Genomic DNA, 20,387 nt, shown 5'->3' with positions numbered 1-20,387 from the left:
TTGGGGTATTATATACTGCTACTAGTGACCATGGGGGGTATTATATACTGCTACTAGTATCCATGATGTATTATATACTGCTACTAGTAACCATGGGGGGTATTATGCACTGCTACTAGTAACCATGGGGTGTTATACACTGCTACTAGAAACATGGAGTATTATACACTGCTACTAGTGACCATGGGGTATTATACACTGCTACTGGTGACCATGGTGTGTTATACACCTATACTTGTGACCATGGGGTATTATACACTGCTACTAGTGACCATGGGGGGTATTATATACTGCTACTAGTGACCATGGGGGGTATTATACACTTCTACTAGTAACCATTGGGTATTATACACTGCTACTAGTAACCATGGGGTATTATACACTGCTACTAGTAACCATAGGGTATTATATGCTGCTACTAGTAACCATGGGGGTATTATACACTGCTACTAGTGACCATGGGGGTATTATATACTGCTACTAGTGACCATGGGGGGTATTATACACTTCTATTAGTAACCATGGGGTATTATACACTGCTACTAGTAACCATGGGGTATTATACACTGCTACCAGTGACCATGGGGTATTATACACTGCTGCTAGTGACCATGGGGTATTATACACTGCTACTGGTGACCATGTAGGGTATTATACACTGCTACTAGTAACCATGGGGGGTATTATACACTGCTACTAGTGACCATGGGGTATTATACACTGCTACTGGTGACCATGGAGTGTTATACACCTATACTAGTGACCATGGTGGTATTATATACTGCTACTAGTGACCATGGGGGGTATTATACACTGCTACTAGTGACCATGGGGGGTATTATACACTGCTACTAGTGACCATGGGGGGTATTATATAATGCTACTAGTGACCATGGGGGGGGTACTATACACTGCTACTAGTGACCATGGGGGTATTATAAACTGCTACTAGTGACCATGGGGGGAATTATACACTGCTACTAGTGACCATGGGGGGTATTATATACTGCTACTAGTGACCATGGGGGTATTATATACTGCTACTAGTGACCATGGGGGTATTATACACTGCTACTAGTGACCATGGGGGTGTATTATACACTGCTACTAGTGACCATGGTGGTTATTATACACTGCTACTAGTGACCAAGGGGGGTATTATACACTGCTACTAGTGACCATGGGGGTATTATACACTGCTACTAGTGACAATGGGGGGGCATTATATACTGCTACTAGTGACCATGGGGGGTATTAAACACTGCTACTAGTGACTATGTGGGGTATTATATACTGCTACTAGTGTCCATGGGGGTATTATACACTGCTACTAGTGACCATGGGGGGTATTATATACTGCTACTAGTGACCATGGGGGTATTATACACTGCTACTAGTGACCATGGGTGCATTATACACTGCTACTTGTGACAATGGGGGGCATTATATACTGCTACTAGTGACCATGGGGGTATTATACACTGCTACTAGTGACCATGTTGGGTATTATATACTGCTACTAGTGACCATGGGGGTATTATACACTGCTACTAGTGACCTATGGGGGCATTATATACTGCTACTAGTTACTATGGGGGGTATTATATACTGCTACTAGTGACCATGGGGGTATTATATACTGCTACTAGTGACCATGGGGGGTATTATACCCTGCTACTAGTGACCATGGGGGGTATTATATACTGCTACTAGTGACAATGGGGGGTATTATACATTGCTACTTGTGACCATGGGGGGTATTATACACTGCTACTAGTGACCAAGGGGGGTATTATATAATGCTACTAGTGACCATGGGGGGTATTATACACTGCTACTAGTGACCATGGGGGGTATTATATACTGCTACTAGTGACCATGGAGGGTATTATATACTGCTACTAGTGACCATGGGGATTATTATATACTGCTACTAGTTACCATGGGGGTTATTATATACTGCTACTAGTGACCATGGGGGGTATTATATACTGCTACTAGTGACCATGGGGGGTATTATATACTGCTACTAGTGACCATGGGGGGTATTATACACTGCTACTAGTGACCATGGGGGATATTATACACTGCTACTAGTGACCATGGGGGGTATTATATACTGCTACTAGTGACCATGGGGTATTATACACTGCTACTAGTGACCATGGGGGTATTATATACTGCTACTAGTGACCATGGGGGGTATTATATACTGCTACTAGTGACCATGGGGGGGGGGTATTTTATACTTCTTCTACTGACAATGGGGGGTATTATACACTGCTACTAGTGACCATGGGGGGTATTATATACTGCTACTAGTGACCATGGGGGGGTATTATACACTGCTACTAGTATCCATGAGGTATTATATACTGCTACTAGTAACCATGGGGGGTATTATGCACTGCTACTAGTAACCATGGGGTGTTATACACTGCTACTAGAAACATGGAGTATTATACACTGCTACTAGTGACCATGGGGTATTATACACTGCTACTGGTGACCATGGAGTGTTATACACCTATACTAGTGACCATGGGGTATTATACACTGCTACTAGTGACCATGGGGGGTATTATATACTGCTACTAGTGACCATGGGGGGTATTATACACTTCTACTAGTAACCATTGGGTATTATACACTGCTACTAGTAACCATGGGGTATTATACACTGCTACTAGTAACCATAGGGTATTATATGCTGCTACTAGTAACCATGGGGGTATTATACACTGCTACTAGTGACCATGGGGGTATTATATACTGCTACTAGTGACCATGGGGGGTATTATACACTTCTACTAGTAACCATGGGGTATTATACACTGCTACTAGTAACCATGGGTTATTATACACTGCTACCAGTGACCATGGGGTATTATACACTGCTGCTAGTGACCATGGGGTATTATACACTGCTACTGGTGACCATGTAGGGTATTATACACTGCTACTAGTAACCATGGGGGGTATTATACACTGCTACTAGTGACCATGGGGTATTATACACTGCTACTGGTGACCATGGAGTGTTATACACCTATACAAGTGACCATGGTGGTATTATATACTGCTACTAGTGACCATGGGGGGTATTATACACTGCTACTAGTGACCATGGGGGGTATTATACACTGCTACTAGTGACCATGGGGGGTATTATATAATGCTACTAGTGACCATAGGGGGGGGTACTATACACTGCTACTAGTGACCATGGGGGTATTATAAACTGCTACTAGTGACCATGGGGGGAATTATACATTGCTACTAGTGACCATGGGGGGTATTATATACTGCTACTAGTGACCATGGGGTATTATATACTGCTACTAGTGACCATGGGGGTATTATACACTGCTACTAGTGACCATGGGGGTTATTATATACTGCTACTAGTGACCATGGGGGGGTATTATACACTACTACTAGTTACCATGGGGGTATTATACACTGCTACTAGTGACAATGGGGGGTATTATATACTGCTACTAGTGACCATGGAGGGTATTAAATACTGCTACTAGTGACCATGGGGGTATTATACACTGCTACTAGTGACCATGGGGGGGGGGTATTATACACTGCTACTAGTGACCATGGGGGTTAGTATACACTGCTACTAGTGACCAAGGGGGGTATTATACACTGCTACTATTGACCATGGGGGGTATTATACACTACTACTAGTGACCATGGGGGTATTATACACTGCTACTAGTGACAATGGGGGGCATTATATACTGCTACTAGTGACCATGGGGGGTATTAAACACTGCTACTAGTGACCATGTGGGGTATTATATACTGCTACTAGTGACCATGGGGGTATTATACACTGCTACTAGTGACCATGGGGGGTATTATATACTGCTACTAGTGACCATGGGGGTATTATACACTGCTACTAGTGACCATGGGTGCATTATACACTGGTACTTGTGACAATGGGGGGCATTATATACTGCTACTAGTGACCATGGGGGGTATTATACACTGCTACTAGTGACCATGTTGGGTATTATATACTGCTACTAGTGACCATGGGGGTATTATACACTGCTACTAGTGACCATGGGGGCATTATATACTGCTACTAGTTACTATGGGGGGTATTATATACTGCTACTAGTGACCATGGGGGGTATTATATACTGCTACTAGTGACCATGGGGGTATTATACACTGCTACTAGTGACCATAGGAGGTATTATACACTGCTTTTAGTGACCATGAGGGTATTATATACTGCTACTAGTAACCATGGGGGGTATTATACACTGCTACTAGTGACCATGGGGGTATTATATACTGCTACTAGTGACCATGGAGGGTATTAAATTCTGCTACTAGTGACCATGGGGGTATTATACACTGCTACTAGTGACCATGGGGGTGTATTATACACTGCTACTAGTGACCATGGGGGTTATTATACACTGCTACTAGTGACCAAGGGGGGTATTATACACTGCTACTAGTGACCATGGGGGGTATTATACACTACTACTAGTGACCATGGGGGTATTATACACTGCTACTAGTGACAATGGGGGGGCATTATATACTGCTACTAGTGACCATGGGGGGTATTAAACACTGCTACTAGTGACCATGTGGGGTATTATATACTGCTACTAGTGACCATGGGGGTATTATACACTGCTACTAGTGACCATGGGGGTATTATATACTGCTACTAGTGACCATGGGGGTATTATACACTGCTACTAGTGACCATGGGTGCATTATACACTGCTACTTGTGACAATGGGGGGGCATTATATACTGCTACTAGTGACCATGGGGGGTATTATATACTGCTACTAGTGACCATGTTGGGTATTATATACTGCTACTAGTGACCATGGGGGTATTATACACTGCTACTAGTGACCATGGGGGCATTATATACTGCTACTAGTTACTATGGGGGGTATTATATACTGCTACTAGTGACCATGGGGGGTATTATATACTGCTACTAGTGACCATGGGGGGTATTATACCCTGCTACTAGTGACGATGGGGGGTATTATATACTGCTACTAGTGACAATGGGGGGTATTATACATTGCTACTAGTGACCATGGGGGGTATTATACACTGCTACTAGTGACCAAGGGGGGTATTATACAATGCTACTAGTGACCATGGGGGGTATTATACACTGCTACTAGTGACCATGGGGGGTATTATATACTGCTACTAGTGACCATGGAGGGTATTATATACTGCTACTAGTGACCATGGGGATTATTATATACTGCTACTAGTTACCATGGGGGTTATTATATACTGCTACTAGTGACCATGGGGGGTATTATATACTGCTACTAGTGACCATGGGGGGTATTATATACTGCTACTAGTGACCATGGGGGGTATTATACACTGCTACTAGTGACCATGGGGGATATTATACACTGCTACTTGTGACCATGGGGGGTATTATATACTGCTACTAGTGACCATGGGGTATTATACACTGCTACTAGTGACCATGGGGGTATTATATACTGCTACTAGTGACCATGGGGGGTATTATATACTGCTACTAGTGACCATGGGGGGGGGGGTATTTTATACTTCTTCTACTGACAATGGGGGGTATTATACACTGCTACTAGTGACCATGGGGGGTATTATATACTGCTACTAGTGACCATGGGGGGGGTATTATACACTGCTACTAGTGACCATTGGGGTATTATATACTGCTACTAGTGACCATGGGGGGTATTATATACTGCTACTAGTATCCATAAGGTATTATATACTGCTACTAGTAACCATGGGGGGTATTATGCACTGCTACTAGTAACCATGGGGTGTTATACACTGCTACTAGAAACATGGAGTATTATACACTGCTACTAGTGACCATGGGGTATTATACACTGCTACTGGTGACCATGGAGTGTTATACACCTATACTAGTGACCATGGGGTATTATACACTGCTACTAGTGACCATGGGGGGTATTATATACTGCTACTAGTGACCATGGGGGGTATTATACACTTCTACTAGTAACCATTGGGTATTATACACTGCTACTAGTAACCATGGGGTATTATACACTGCTACTAGTAACCATAGGGTATTACATGCTGCTACTAGTAACCATGGGGGTATTATACACTGCTACTAGTGACCATGGGGGTATTATATACTGCTACTAGTGACCATGGGGGGTATTATACACTTCTACTAGTAACCATGGGGTATTATACACTGCTACTAGTAACCATGGGGTATTATACACTGCTACCAGTGACCATGGCGTATTATACACTGCTGCTAGTGACCATGGGGTATTATACACTGCTACTGGTGACCATGTAGGGTATTATACACTGCTACTAGTAACCATGGGGGGTATTATACACTGCTACTAGTGACCATGGGGTATTATACACTGCTACTGGTGACCATGGAGTGTTATACACCTATACTAGTGACCATGGTGGTATTATATACTGCTACTAGTGACCATGGGGGGTATTATACACTGCTACTAGTGACCATGGGGGGTATTATACACTGCTACTAGTGACCATGGGGGGTATTATATAATGCTACTAGTGACCATGGGGGGGGGTACTATACACTGCTACTAGTGACCATGGGGGTATTATAAACTGCTACTAGTGACCAGGGGGGAATTATACATTGCTACTAGTGACCATGGGGGGTATTATATACTGCTACTAGTGACCATAAGGGTATTATATACTGCTACTAGTGACCATGGGGGTATTATACACTGCTACTAGTGACCATGGGGGTTATTATATACTGCTACTAGTGACCATGGGGGGGTATTATACACTACTACTAGTTACCATGGGGGTATTATACACTGCTACTAGTGACAATGGGGGGTATTATATACTGCTACTAGTGACCATGGAGGGTATTAAATACTGCTACTTGTGACCATGGGGGTATTATACACTGCTACTAGTGACCATGGGGGGGGTATTATACACTGCTACTAGTGACCATGGGGGTTAGTATACACTGCTACTAGTGACCAAGGGGGGTATTATACACTGCTACTATTGACCATGGGGGGTATTATACACTACTACTAGTGACCATTGGGGTATTATACACTGCTACTAGTGACAATGGGGGGCATTATATACTGCTACTAGTGACCATGGGGGGTATTAAACACTGCTACTAGTGACCATGTGGGGTATTATATACTGCTACTAGTGACCATGGGGGTATTATACACTGCTACTAGTGACCATGGGGGGTATTATATACTGCTACTAGTGACCATGGGGGTATTATACACTGCTACTAGTGACCATGGGTGCATTATACACTGGTACTTGTGACAATGGGGGGGCATTATATACTGCTACTAGTGACCATGGGGGGTATTATACACTGCTACTAGTGACCATGTTGGGTATTATATACTGCTACTAGTGACCATGGGGGTATTATACACTGCTACTAGTGACCATGGGGGCATTATATACTGCTACTAGTTACTATGGGGGGTATTATATACTGCTACTAGTGACCATGGGGGGTATTATATACTGCTACTAGTGACCATGGGGGGTATTATACACTGCTACTAGTGACCATAGGGGGTATTATACACTGCTTTTAGTGACCATGAGGGTATTATATACTGCTACTAGTAACCATGGGGGGTATTATACACTGCTACTAGTGACCATGGGGGTATTATATACTGCTACTAGTGACCATGGAGGGTATTAAATTCTGCTACTAGTGACCATGGGGGTATTATACACTGCTACTAGTGACCATGGGGGTGTATTATACACTGCTACTAGTGACCATGGGGGTTATTATACACTGCTACTAGTGACCAAGGGGGGTATTATACACTGCTACTAGTGACCATGGGGGGTATTATACACTACTACTAGTGACCATGGGGGTATTATACACTGCTACTAGTGACAATGGGGGGGCATTATATACTGCTACTAGTGACCATGGGGGGTATTAAACACTGCTACTAGTGACCATGTGGGGTATTATATACTGCTACTAGTGACCATGGGGGTATTATACACTGCTACTAGTGACCATGGGGGGTATTATATACTGCTACTAGTGACCATGGGGGTATTATACACTGCTACTAGTGACCATGGGTGCATTATACACTGCTACTTGTGACAATGGGGGGGGCATTATATACTGCTACTAGTGACCATGGGGGGTATTATACACTGCTACTAGTGACCATGTTGGGTATTATATACTGCTACTAGTGACCATGGGGGTATTATACACTGCTACTAGTGACCATGGGGGCATTATATACTGCTACTAGTTACTATGGGGGGTATTATATACTGCTACTAGTGACCATGGGGGGTATTATATACTGCTACTAGTGATCATGGGGGGTATTATACCCTGCTACTAGTGACCATGGGGGGTATTATATACTGCTACTAGTGACCATGGGGGTATTATACATTGCTACTAGTGACCATGGGGGGTATTATACACTGCTACTAGTGACCAAGGGGGGTATTATACAATGCTACTAGTGACCATGGGGGGTATTATACACTGCTACTAGTGACCATGGGGGGTATTATATACTGCTACTAGTGACCATGGAGGGTATTATATACTGCTACTAGTGACCATGGGGATTATTATATACTGCTACTAGTTACCATGGGGGTTATTATATACTGCTACTAGTGACCATGGGGGGTATTATATACTGCTACTAGTGACCATGGGGGTATTATATACTGCTACTAGTGACCATGGGGGGTATTATATACTGCTACTAGTGACCATGGGGGGTATTATACACTGCTACTAGTGATCATGGGGGATATTATACACTGCTACTAGTGACCATGGGGGGTATTATATACTGCTACTAGTGACCATGGGGGTATTATACACTGCTACTAGTGACCATGGGGGTATTATATACTGCTACTAGTGACCATGGGGGGTATTATATACTGCTACTAGTGACCATGGGGGGGGGGTATTTTATACTTCTTCTAGTGACAATGGGGGGTATTATACACTGCTACTAGTGACCATGGGGGGTATTATATACTGCTACTAGTGACCATGGGGGGGGGGGTATTATACGCTGCTACTAGTGACCATTGGGGTATTATATACTGCTACTAGTGACCATGGGGGGTATTATATACTGCTACTAGTATCCATGAGGTATTATATACTGCTACTAGTAACCATGGGGTGTTATACACTGCTACTAGAAACATGGAGTATTATACACTGCTACTAGTGACCATGGGGTATTATACACTGCTACCGGTGACCATAGAGTGTTATACACCTATACTAGTGACCATGGGGTATTATACACTGCTACTAGTGACCATGGGGGGTATTATATACTGCTACTAGTGACCATGGGGGGTATTATACACTTCTACTTGTAACCATGGGGTATTATACACTGCTACTAGTAACCATGGGGTATTATACACTGCTACTAGTAACCATGGGGTATTATATGCTGCTACTAGTAACCATGGGGGTATTATACACTGCTACTAGTGACCATGGGGGTATTATATACTGCTACTAGTGACCATGGGGGGTATTATACACTTCTACTAGTAACCATGGGGTATTATACACTGCTACTAGTAACCATGGGGTATTATACACTGCTACCAGTGACCATGGGGTATTATTCACTGCTGCTAGTGACCATGGGGTATTATACATTGCTACTGGTGACCATGTAGGGTATTATACACTGCTACTAGTAACCATGGGGGGTATTATACACTGCTACTAGTGACCATGGGGTATTATACACTGCTACTGGTGACCATGGAGTGTTATACACCTATACTAGTGACCATGGTGGTATTATATACTGCTACTAGTGACCATGGGGGGTATTATACACTGCTACTAGTGACCATGGGGGGTATTATACACTGCTACTAGTGACCATGGGGGGTATTATATACTGCTACTAGTGACCATGGGGGGGGGTACTATACACTGCTACTAGTGACCATGGGGGTATTATAAACTGCTACTAGTGACCATGGGGGGAATTATACACTGCTACTAGTGACCACGGGGGGTATTATATACTGCTACTAGTGACCATGGGGGTATTATATACTGCTACTAGTGACCATGGGGGTATTATACACTGCTACTAGTGACCATGGGGGTTATTATATACTGCTACTAGTGACCATGGGGGGGGGTATTATACACTACTACTAGTTACCATGGGGGTATTATACACTGCTACTAGTGATAATGGGGGGCATTATATACTGCTACTAGTGACCATGGGGGGTATTATACATTGCTACTAGTGACCATGTGGGGTATTATATACTGCTACTAGTGACCATGGGGGTATTATACACTGCTACTAGTGACCATGGGTGTATTATACACTGCTACTCGTGACAATGGGGGGGCATTATATACTGCCACTAGTGACCATGGGGGTATTATACACTGCTACTAGTGACCATGTGGGGTATTATATACTGCTACTAGTGACCATGGGGGTATTATACACTGCTACTAGTGACCATGGGGGCATTATATACTGCTACTAGTTACCATGGGGGGTATTATATACTGCTACTAGTGACCATGGGGGGTATTATATACTGCCACTAGTGACCATGGGGGGTATTATACTCTGCTACTAGTGACCATGGGGGGGTATTATATACTGCTACTAGTGACCATGGGGGGTATTATACACTGCTACTAGTGACCATGGGGGGTATTATACACTGCTACTAGTGACCAAGGGGGGTATTATACACTGCTACTTGTGACCATGGGGGGTATTATACACTGCTACTAGTGACCATGGGGGGTATTATATACTGCTACTAGTGACCATGGGGGGTATTATATACTGCTACTAGTGACCATGGGGGGTATTATATACTGCTACTAGTGACCATGGGGGGTATTATACACTGCTACTAGTGACCATGGGGGGTATTATACACTGCTACTAGTGACCATGGGGGGTATTATATACTGCTACTAGTGACCATGGGGGTATTATACACTGCTACTAGTGACCATGGGGGTATTATATACTGCTACTAGTGACCATGGGGGTTATTATATACTGCTACTAGTGACCATGGGGGGGGGTATTTTATACTTCTTCTAGTGACAGTGGGGGGTATTATACACTGCTACTAGTGACCATGGGGGTATTATATACTGCCACTAGTGACCATGGGGGGGTATTATACACTGCTACTAGTGACCATGGGGGTATTATATACTGCTACTAGTGACCATAGGGGGGTATTATATACTGCTACTAGTATCCATTAGGTATTATATACTGCTACTAGTAACCATGGGGGGTATTATGCACTGCTACTAGTGACCATGGGGGTATTATATACTGCTACTAGTAACCATGGGGTGTTATACACTGCTACTAGTAACCATGGAGTATTATACACTGCTACTAGTGACCATGGGGTATTATACACTGCTACTGGTGACCATGGAGTGTTATACACCTATACTAGTGACCATGGGGTATTATACACTGCTACTAGTAACCATGGGGGGTATTATATACTGCTACTAGTGACCATGGGGGGTATTATATACTGCTACTAGTGACTATGGAGTATTATATACTGCTACTAGTGATCATTGGGTATTATACAATGTAATTAATAGTCCAACGGGTATTAGAGTCTATTAGTACGGAACAATTGTATTCACAAACATTAATGACCTAAATGGGTTATAGTTTATTATAAATCAATCAAAATCTTTATTCACAAATATATGTACATCTATAATTGGGAAGTTAATAAAATATTACAGTACTATAGTGACTCGTATGTAATTATATAACATTTTGTAACATTTACAAAATGTTATTTACAACCGATGTTTTACGTGTTACTAATGACCAACAGGGTTAATACTAAGTCAATAAATGACCAACAAGAGTAATATAAGCAGGTAATATGCAGGTAATACTGACAAACTGGAGTAATATACCGGAAATAATGATCAATAGAAGTACTATACCGGAAATATATATACCAACAAAACTAATTTACCGGAAATAATGACCAACAGGAGTAATATATGGGAAATAATGACCAACAGGAGTAATATATGGGAAATAATGACCAACAGGAGTAATATATGGGAAATAATGACCAACAGGAGTAATATATGGGAAATAATGACCAACAGGAGTAATATATGGGAAATAATGACCAACAGGTGATAATAATAAAGAGCCTCACCTGAGGTAACAAAACTATTAATATGACCAACAAACAGGATTTAAACTACAGCAAACACTACAATAATTCAGTAATTGTGTGGCACTGTAACGCAAACTGCAGTAATAAACATATAATTGAATTGAATCAATTAATCTGTCCTGATGCATTTTTGGTATAAACGACAACTATTTGGAGTGTGTAAATCAGTCATGCAAATTCAGTATCTGTGTTATCGGGAAAATTTGATGACACGCAATACTGAATTTGCATTACTAATTTACACTTATTTGATATATGTTGAAATTTTGATATTTTTCAATACATAAATTATTATTTCAATACATAAATACAATACAATACGTGATGATATGTAGTATACATAATTTAAGAAAATACTTAAAAATATATTAAAATAAATATTTTATGTAACTTAAATAATTTTGTTAGTATCATTTATACTAAAAAGTGGGTACGTGGTAGTGTAGATACGTGGTACGTGAGCACGTGGCATTGCACGTTGTACGTGATTATGTAACATGGTACGTGAGCACGTGACATTGTGTGAACGTGGTACACGTACTGTGGTACGTGAGTACGTGACATTGTGTGAACGTGGTACGTGAGCACGTGACATTGTGTGAACGTGGTACACGTACTGTGGTCCGTGAGTACGTGGCATTGTGAGTACGTGGAACGTGGCATTGTGAGTACGTGGAACGTGGCATTGTGAGTACGTGGAACGTGGCATTGTGAGCAAGTGGAACGTGGCATTGTGAGCAAGTGGAACGTGGCATTGTGAGCACGTGAGTAAGTGGCATTGAACGTAGTACTGTGGATGCATGGTACTGTGGGTGTATGGAACTGTGGGTGCATGGTACTGTGGGTGTATGGAACTGTGGGTGTATGGTACTGTGGGTGTATGGAACTGTGGGTGCATGGTACTGTGGGTGTATGGAACTGTGGGTGCATGGTACTGTGGGTGTATGGAACTGTGGGTGTATGGTACTGTGGGTGTATGGAACTGTGGGTGTATGGTACTGTGGGTGTATGGTACTATAGGTGCATGGTACTGTGAGTGTATGGTACTATGGGTGTATGGTACTGTGGGTGTATGGTACTGTGGGTGTATGGTACTATGGGTGCATGGTACTGTGAGTGTATGGTACTATGGGTGTATGGTACTGTGGGTGTATGGTACTGTGGGTGTATGGTACTATGGGTGCATGGTACTGTGAGTGTATGGTACTATGGGTGTATGGTACTGTGGGTGTATGGTACTGTGGGTGTATGGTACTGTGGATGCATGGTACTGTGGGTGCATGGTACTGTGAGTGCATGGTACTATGAGTGCATGGTACTGTGAGTGCATGGTACTGTGGGTGTATGGTACTGTGGATGCATGGTACTGTGAGTGCATGGTACTGTGGGTGTATGATACTGTGGATGCATGGTACTGTGAGTGCATGGTACTGTGAGTGCATGGTACTGTGGGTGTATGGTTCTGTGGGTGCATGGTACTGTGGGTGTATGGTACTGTGAGTGCATGGTACTGTGAGTGCATGGTACTGTGGGTGTATGGTTCTGTGGGTGCATGGTACTGTGGGTGTATGGTACTGTGAGTGCATGGTACTGTGAGTGCATGGTACTGTGGGTGTATGGTTCTGTAGGTGCATGGTACTGTGGGTGTATGGTTCTGTGGGTGCATGGTACTGTGGGTGTATGGTACTGTGAGTGCATGGTACTGTGAGTGCATGGTACTGTGGGTGTATGATACTGTGGATGCATGGTACTGTGAGTGCATGGTACTGTGAGTGCATGGTACTGTGGGTGTATGGTACTGTGAGTGCATGGTACTGTGGGTGTATGATACTGTGGATGCATGGTACTGTGTAATATATCGGAAATAAACATTTCCATAACTTTACATTTACTGGTGTTAAACTCCAGTAGCCATTTCCCTGACCATCTCTGCAACCTGTTTAAGTCCTCTTGGAGGATCCTACAATCCTCGTCTGTCACAACTCTTCTCATTAATTTTGCGTCATCCGCAAACATTGACATGTACGATTCCACTCCTGTAAACATATCATTTACGTAAATTAGAAAGAGGATTGGGTCCAGCACCGATTCTTGTCCTTTGGTCAAAATTTTAAGCTCCATCATGTAGTCAAAGACTAGGACACAATGGTCACTGGCTCCTAGTGGTATTTCATGTTCCAACTGCTCGATGTCTTCTACATTCTGGGTGAAAATGAGATCTAATAGGCTGGGTGTATCCCCTCCTCTTTCCCTAGTATCTTCCTTCACATGCTGTGTTAGGAAATTCCTGTCAATAACGTCTACCAGCTTCGCTCCCCAGGTCTCCTCCCCGCCATGGGGATTCCTCGTTTCCCAATCTATCTCTCTGTGATTTAGGTCCCCCATGACCAGCAGCTTCGCTCTCATTCTATGTGCTATAGTTGCTGCCCTCTGCAGTTCATCTATACATGTCTTGTTACTGTCCTCGTACTCCTGCCTGGGCCTTCTACTGTTTGGTGGGGGATTGTAGAGTATCAAGATTACAATCTTCTTCCCATCCACTGTCAGAGTTCAATGTATGAAGCTCGTGCTTTCATTGGTACCCGGATTTTCCAGCTCATCAAACTTCCATTTCCGCTCTATTAGGAGTGCCACTCCTGTGTGACTAGACACCTGTGCACCACCTGAGCAGGGGGGGGGGGCCTAATGGGCTCACCTGCTCAGGTGGTGCATGCGGGTCTAGTCACACTTTACACTACTGGCGTGATGTCAACCCCCAAATCTTTTTCTCTTTCCGACTCATGAAGAATTTCATCTCCCAGATGATACCTTGTATCTGGCCTCCTGCTCCCTACGCCTATCTTCATTACATTACATTTGCTTGGGTTAAACTCTAACAACCATTTGTTTGACCAAACTTCAGCTTGTCTAGGTTTTCTTGAAGCCTCAAGCAGTCCTTCTCTGTCTTAATCCTTCTCATAATTTTGACATCGTCAGCAAACACTGAGAGAAATGATTCTATACCCTCCGGGAGATCATTTACATATATCAGAAACAAGATAGGACCGAGTACAGAGCCCTGTGGGACTCCACTGGTGACTTCAATCCACTTTGACTCCTCCGCCCTCACCGTTACTCGCTGTTTCCTAGTGCTTAGATACTCCTTTATCCACTGGAGCACCATACCTTTTACTCCTGCCTGCTGCTCCAACTTTTGAAACAGCCTTTTGTGAGATACTGTGTCAAAGGCTTTCTGACAGTCCAAGAAAATGCAGTCTGTCCACCCTTCTCTTTCCTGCCTAACTTGTGCTGCTTGGTCATAAAATTCTATTAGGCCTGTGAGGCACGATTTACCATCTCTGAACCCATGCTGGTGGTGTGTTACAAAGCTGTTTCCCTCCAGATGCTTTACAAGCCTTTTCCTTACAATCTTCTCCATCACCTTGCTCGGTATAAAAGTTAGGAAAATTGGCCTGTAGTTCAGTGCCTCTTGCCTGTCACCCTTTTTGTAAATTGGGACTACATTAGCTGTCTTCCAGCTTTCTGGAAGGTCTCCCGTTTCCAGTGACCTGTTATACACCATAGAGAGTGGCACACTTAGTGCTTCTGCACCTTCTTTTAGAATCCACGGTGAGATTCTGTCAGGCCCAACAGCCTTTGACACATTCAGCTCCAACAGATTCCTTTTGACCTCATCACTGGTGAGGTATAATCTCTCCAATGCTGTTCGGTTTGCCTCCTCATTTAGTGCGGGGACCTCTCCATGTTCTATTGTGAAGACCTCCTGGACTCTCTCTTGTTGAGTTCTTCAAACACCTCTTTGTCGTTCTCTGTGTATCTGTTCTCCCCTTTTCTCAGTTTTCTTTTCTTGTGTATGTGTGTGTGTGTGTGTGTGTGTGTGTGTGTGTGTGTGTCCCCATCACGCCCACACCCACGGTATTGGCGTTATGTGGTGGGGGCTGATTCCATTCACAGTTTCAAATGTAGATATGATTGAGCCCAGTAGGCTCAGGAATCTGTACACCAGTTGAATGACAGTTGAGAGGTGGGACCAAATTGATGAGTACACACACACACCCAGGAAGCAGCCCGTATCCGCTGTCTAACTCCCAGGTACCTATTTACTGCTAGGTGAACAAAGGTATCAGGGTCAAGGAAACTCTGCTTAATTGTTTCGTCCATCGCCGGGGATCGATCCCCGGACCCTATGATTTCGAATCCCGAGCAGGTGTGTGGACATGACCCTGGGTGTGTGGACACGACCCTGGGTGTGTGGACATCACCCTGGGTGTGTGGACATGACCCTGGGTGTGTGGACATCACCCTGGGTGTGTGGACATCACCCTGGGTGTGTGGACATGACCGTGGGTGTGTGGACATGTCCCCAAATGTGTGAGCATGACCTAGGGTGTGTGGGGCATGTCCCCGGGTGTGTGGGCATGACCCAGGGTGTGTGGAGCATGACCCCAAGTATGTGGGCATGACGTAGGGTGTGTGGGGCATGTCCCCAAGTGTGTGGGCATGTCCTAAGGTGTGTGGGGCATGTCCCTGGGTGTGTGGGAATGACCCAGGGTGTGTGGGGCATGACCTAATGTGTGTGGGCATATCCCCGGGTGTGTGGACATGACCCTGGGTGTGTGGGCATGACCCTGGGTGTGTGGGCATGACCCTGGGTGTGTGGGCATGACCCTGGGTGTGTGGGCATGACCCTGGGTGTGTGGGCATGACCCTGGGTGTGTGGGGATGACCCTGGGTGTGTGGGCAGGACCCTGAGTGTGTGGGGATGACCCTGGGTGTGTGGGCATGACCCTGGGTGTGTGGGCATGGCCCTGGGTGTGTGGGCATGACCCTGGGTGTGTGGGCATGACCCTGGGTGTGTGGGGCATGATCCCGGTTGTATGGGCATTACCCGGGCTTAGTGGGGCATGACCCTGGGTGTGTGGGCATGACTCCGGGTGTGTGAGCATGACTCCGGGTGTGTGGGCAGGACCCTGAGTGTGTGGGGATGACCCTGGGTGTGTGGGCATGACCCTGGGTGTGTGGGCATGGCCCTGGGTGTGTGGGCATGGCCCTGGGTGTGTGGGCATCACCCTGGGTGTGTGGACATGACCCCGGGTGTGGACTCACTTATTTGTACTTACCTAATTGTGCTTGCGGTGGTTGAACTTTGACTCTTTGGTCCCGCCTCTTAACTGTCAATCAACTGGTATTCAGATTCCTGAGCCTACTGTTCTCTATCATATCTACATTTAAAACTGTGTATGGAGTCAGCCTCCACCACATCACTGCCTAATGCATTCCATCTGTGAACTACTCTGACACTGAAAAAAAAAATTCTAACATCCCTGTGGCTCATGTGGATACTCAGTTTCCACCTGTGTCCCCTTGTTCGCGTACCACTATTGTTGAATAGTTTATCCTTGTCTACCTTGTCAATACCCCTGAGGATTTTGTAGGTAGTGATCATGTCTCCTCTTACTCTTCCGTCTTCCAGTGTCGTAAGGTGCATCTCTCGAATCCTTTCCTCGTAACTCATGCCTCTTAACTCCGGGACTAGTCTAGTGGCATATCTCTGAACTTTTTCCAGCTTCGTCATGTGCTTGACAAGGTACGGGCTCCATGTTGGGGCCACATACTCCAGGATTGGTCTTACATATGTGGTATACAAGATTCTGAATGACTCCTTACACAGGTTCCTGAACGCTGTTCTGATGTTAACTAGTCGCGCACATGCCACAGGCATAATTCTTTTTATGTGGGCTTCAGGAGACAGGTTTGGTGTGATATCAACCCCTGTATCTTTCTCTCTGTCAGTTTCATGAAGTACTTCCACTCCTATTCTGTATCTTGTGTCTGGCCTTTGTGATGGGAAAATGTAGGTGTAAGGCAGTCCTCCCAATGGCTGGTGTAAATGCCAATCACATTAGTAAAAAAAAAAAGAAAAAAAGTTGACTGCTTGGCTGTTGTCTCCTGTGGTCAAATAAAAGGGAAAAACACGCAAAACAAATCGTATAAACAATGAAACTTTAACTGACTTTAAACAAATGTAAACAAAAATAATCCCTTGGCTATGTACAGTGCGAATTAAACATAAATACAAAGACAAAACACAATATAAAGTAAAATAATGGTTACGTTACTCTACAATGAACAAGACAAAAAATGAGTAAAAGGTGTTGAGAATATTGGCTGGCTGAAAACCTCCACTAATACACAGAGCGTATGCTAGATAGAAGTATCAGCCTTGAGAGCACAGAATATTCTAAAGCCAACTGCTCGTGCACGTTTAGTCATAGGCTATGCAGATGGCGCTGAAGTCGAGTGGAGTCGCTGATTCACCAATGGGAAGCATGCTGGCTGGAAGTGGTAGTTTGGTGATCGACGAGGGTGGTGCACCGACAGCGAAGGGGTTTGGAGAGCGAGTGTAGGGTACGTATACCCCTGTAGAAACGTATTCTACTATATATATACTACTCTTGAATGTAGTATTTTGATGTTATAGACGTACTGAAGTAACATGATGTAGGAAAGAGCAGGCCAAATCTCTCTTGAAAGAAATTATCGTCACACCTTCTGTTTCCACTGCCTAGTTTCACTACTTTGCATTTACTTGAGTTGAACTTGAGCAGCTATTTGTTGGAACATTTATTCAATCTGTCCAAGTCATCTTGTAGCCTCCTACTGTCCTCCTCTGTTTCAATCCTCCTCATTATTTATGCGGTATCAGCAATCATTGAGAGAAACGAGTCTATGCCCTCCGGGAGATCATTTACATATATCAGAAACAGTATAGGTCCAAGGACTGACCACTGCGGGACTCCACTTGAGACGTCTCGCCAATCTGAGACCTCACCCCTCACAGTGACTGGTTGTCGTCTGTTGCTTAGGTACTCCCTTATCCAATGGAATACCTTCCCTTTCATTCCAGCCTGCATCTCCAACCTTTTCACTATCCTCTTGTGTATTACTGTATCAAAGGCTTTCTGGCAATCCAAAAATATGCAGTCTGCCCATCACTCTCTTTCTTGCCTGATCGTAGAATTGAATTAACTCTGTGAGGCAGGACTTGCCATCCCTGAACCCATGTGGATGCTGTGTTACAAAGTTCCTTCGCTCCAGATGTTCCACTAGCTTTCTTCGCACAATCTTCTCCATCAGCTTGCATGGTATGCAGGTTAGGGACAGTGGCCTGTAGGTCAGTGCCTCCTGTCTATCCTCTTTTTAATATATATCGGGAGTACATTAGCTGCTTTCCAGATTTCTGGCAGTTCCCCTGTTGTCAGTGATTTGTTATACACTATGGAGAGTAGTAAGCACAGTGCTTTTAATCCTTCCTTTAGTATCCAAGGGGAGATTCCATCTGGGCCTATAGCCTTCGTCACATCCAACTCTAGTAAACACTTCCTTACTTCCTCACTGGTAATCTCAAACTTTTCCAGTGGTTCCTGGATATCTATTCCCTCTTTTATCTTTTGAATTTCTCCTTGCTCTAAGGTGAAGACCTCCTGTAATTTCTTATTCAGTTCCTCACACACTTCCTTGTCGTTTGTAGTGAATCCTTCAGCCCCTATCCTTAATTTCATAACCTGTTCCTTTACTGTTGTTTTCTCCTAATGTGGCTATGCAGCAATTTAGGCTGAGTCTTTGCCTTGCTCGCGATGTCATTTTCGTATTGTCTTTCTACTTCTCTTCTCATCCTGACATATTCATTCCAGGCATTCTGGTATCTTCCTCTGCTCTCAAGTGTCCTGTTATTCCTATAGGTTCTCCACGCCCTTTTACTTTACTGCTTAGCCAGCCTACATCTCTGATTAAACCATGGGTTTCTCATCTTCATTTCGTTGGTTTCCTTTTGGACTCGGTCAAACTTGTTGGCTGCCTCCTTACATTTCTGCGTGACGCAGTCCATCATGTCTTGGGCCATCTTTCCCCTGAGCTCTGTTGCCCATGTTATATCTGTTAGGAATCTTCATATCTCCTCATAGTTACTCTTACAGAATGCCAGCCTTTTGTTTTCAGTACCCCTCCTCGAGTTCAATAACCCTTCTTCAACTAGATACTCGAACACCATTGCA

At 44.0% G+C, this 20,387-nt stretch overlaps 1 protein-coding gene across 1 annotated transcript in view; it reads right to left on the bottom strand.

Moving 5' to 3' along the window:
- LOC138370031 (uncharacterized) overlaps nucleotides 1-20,236 on the bottom strand; it is a 149,709-nt gene extending 129,473 nt beyond the window's left edge. Inside the window, exon 1 of the mRNA XM_069333805.1 lies at nucleotides 20,116-20,236. Coding sequence (XP_069189906.1) covers nucleotides 20,116-20,236 — 121 coding nt within the window. The remainder of the gene's footprint in view (nucleotides 1-20,115) is intronic.
- Nucleotides 20,237-20,387: the final 151 nt, after the last annotated feature.

Source organism: Procambarus clarkii, chromosome 30 (genome assembly GCF_040958095.1).
Source record: "Procambarus clarkii isolate CNS0578487 chromosome 30, FALCON_Pclarkii_2.0, whole genome shotgun sequence".
NCBI classification, from domain to species: domain Eukaryota; kingdom Metazoa; phylum Arthropoda; class Malacostraca; order Decapoda; family Cambaridae; genus Procambarus; species Procambarus clarkii.
Note: the sequence above shows the minus strand (reverse complement) of the source record. Positions and strands in the feature narration are given on the sequence as shown.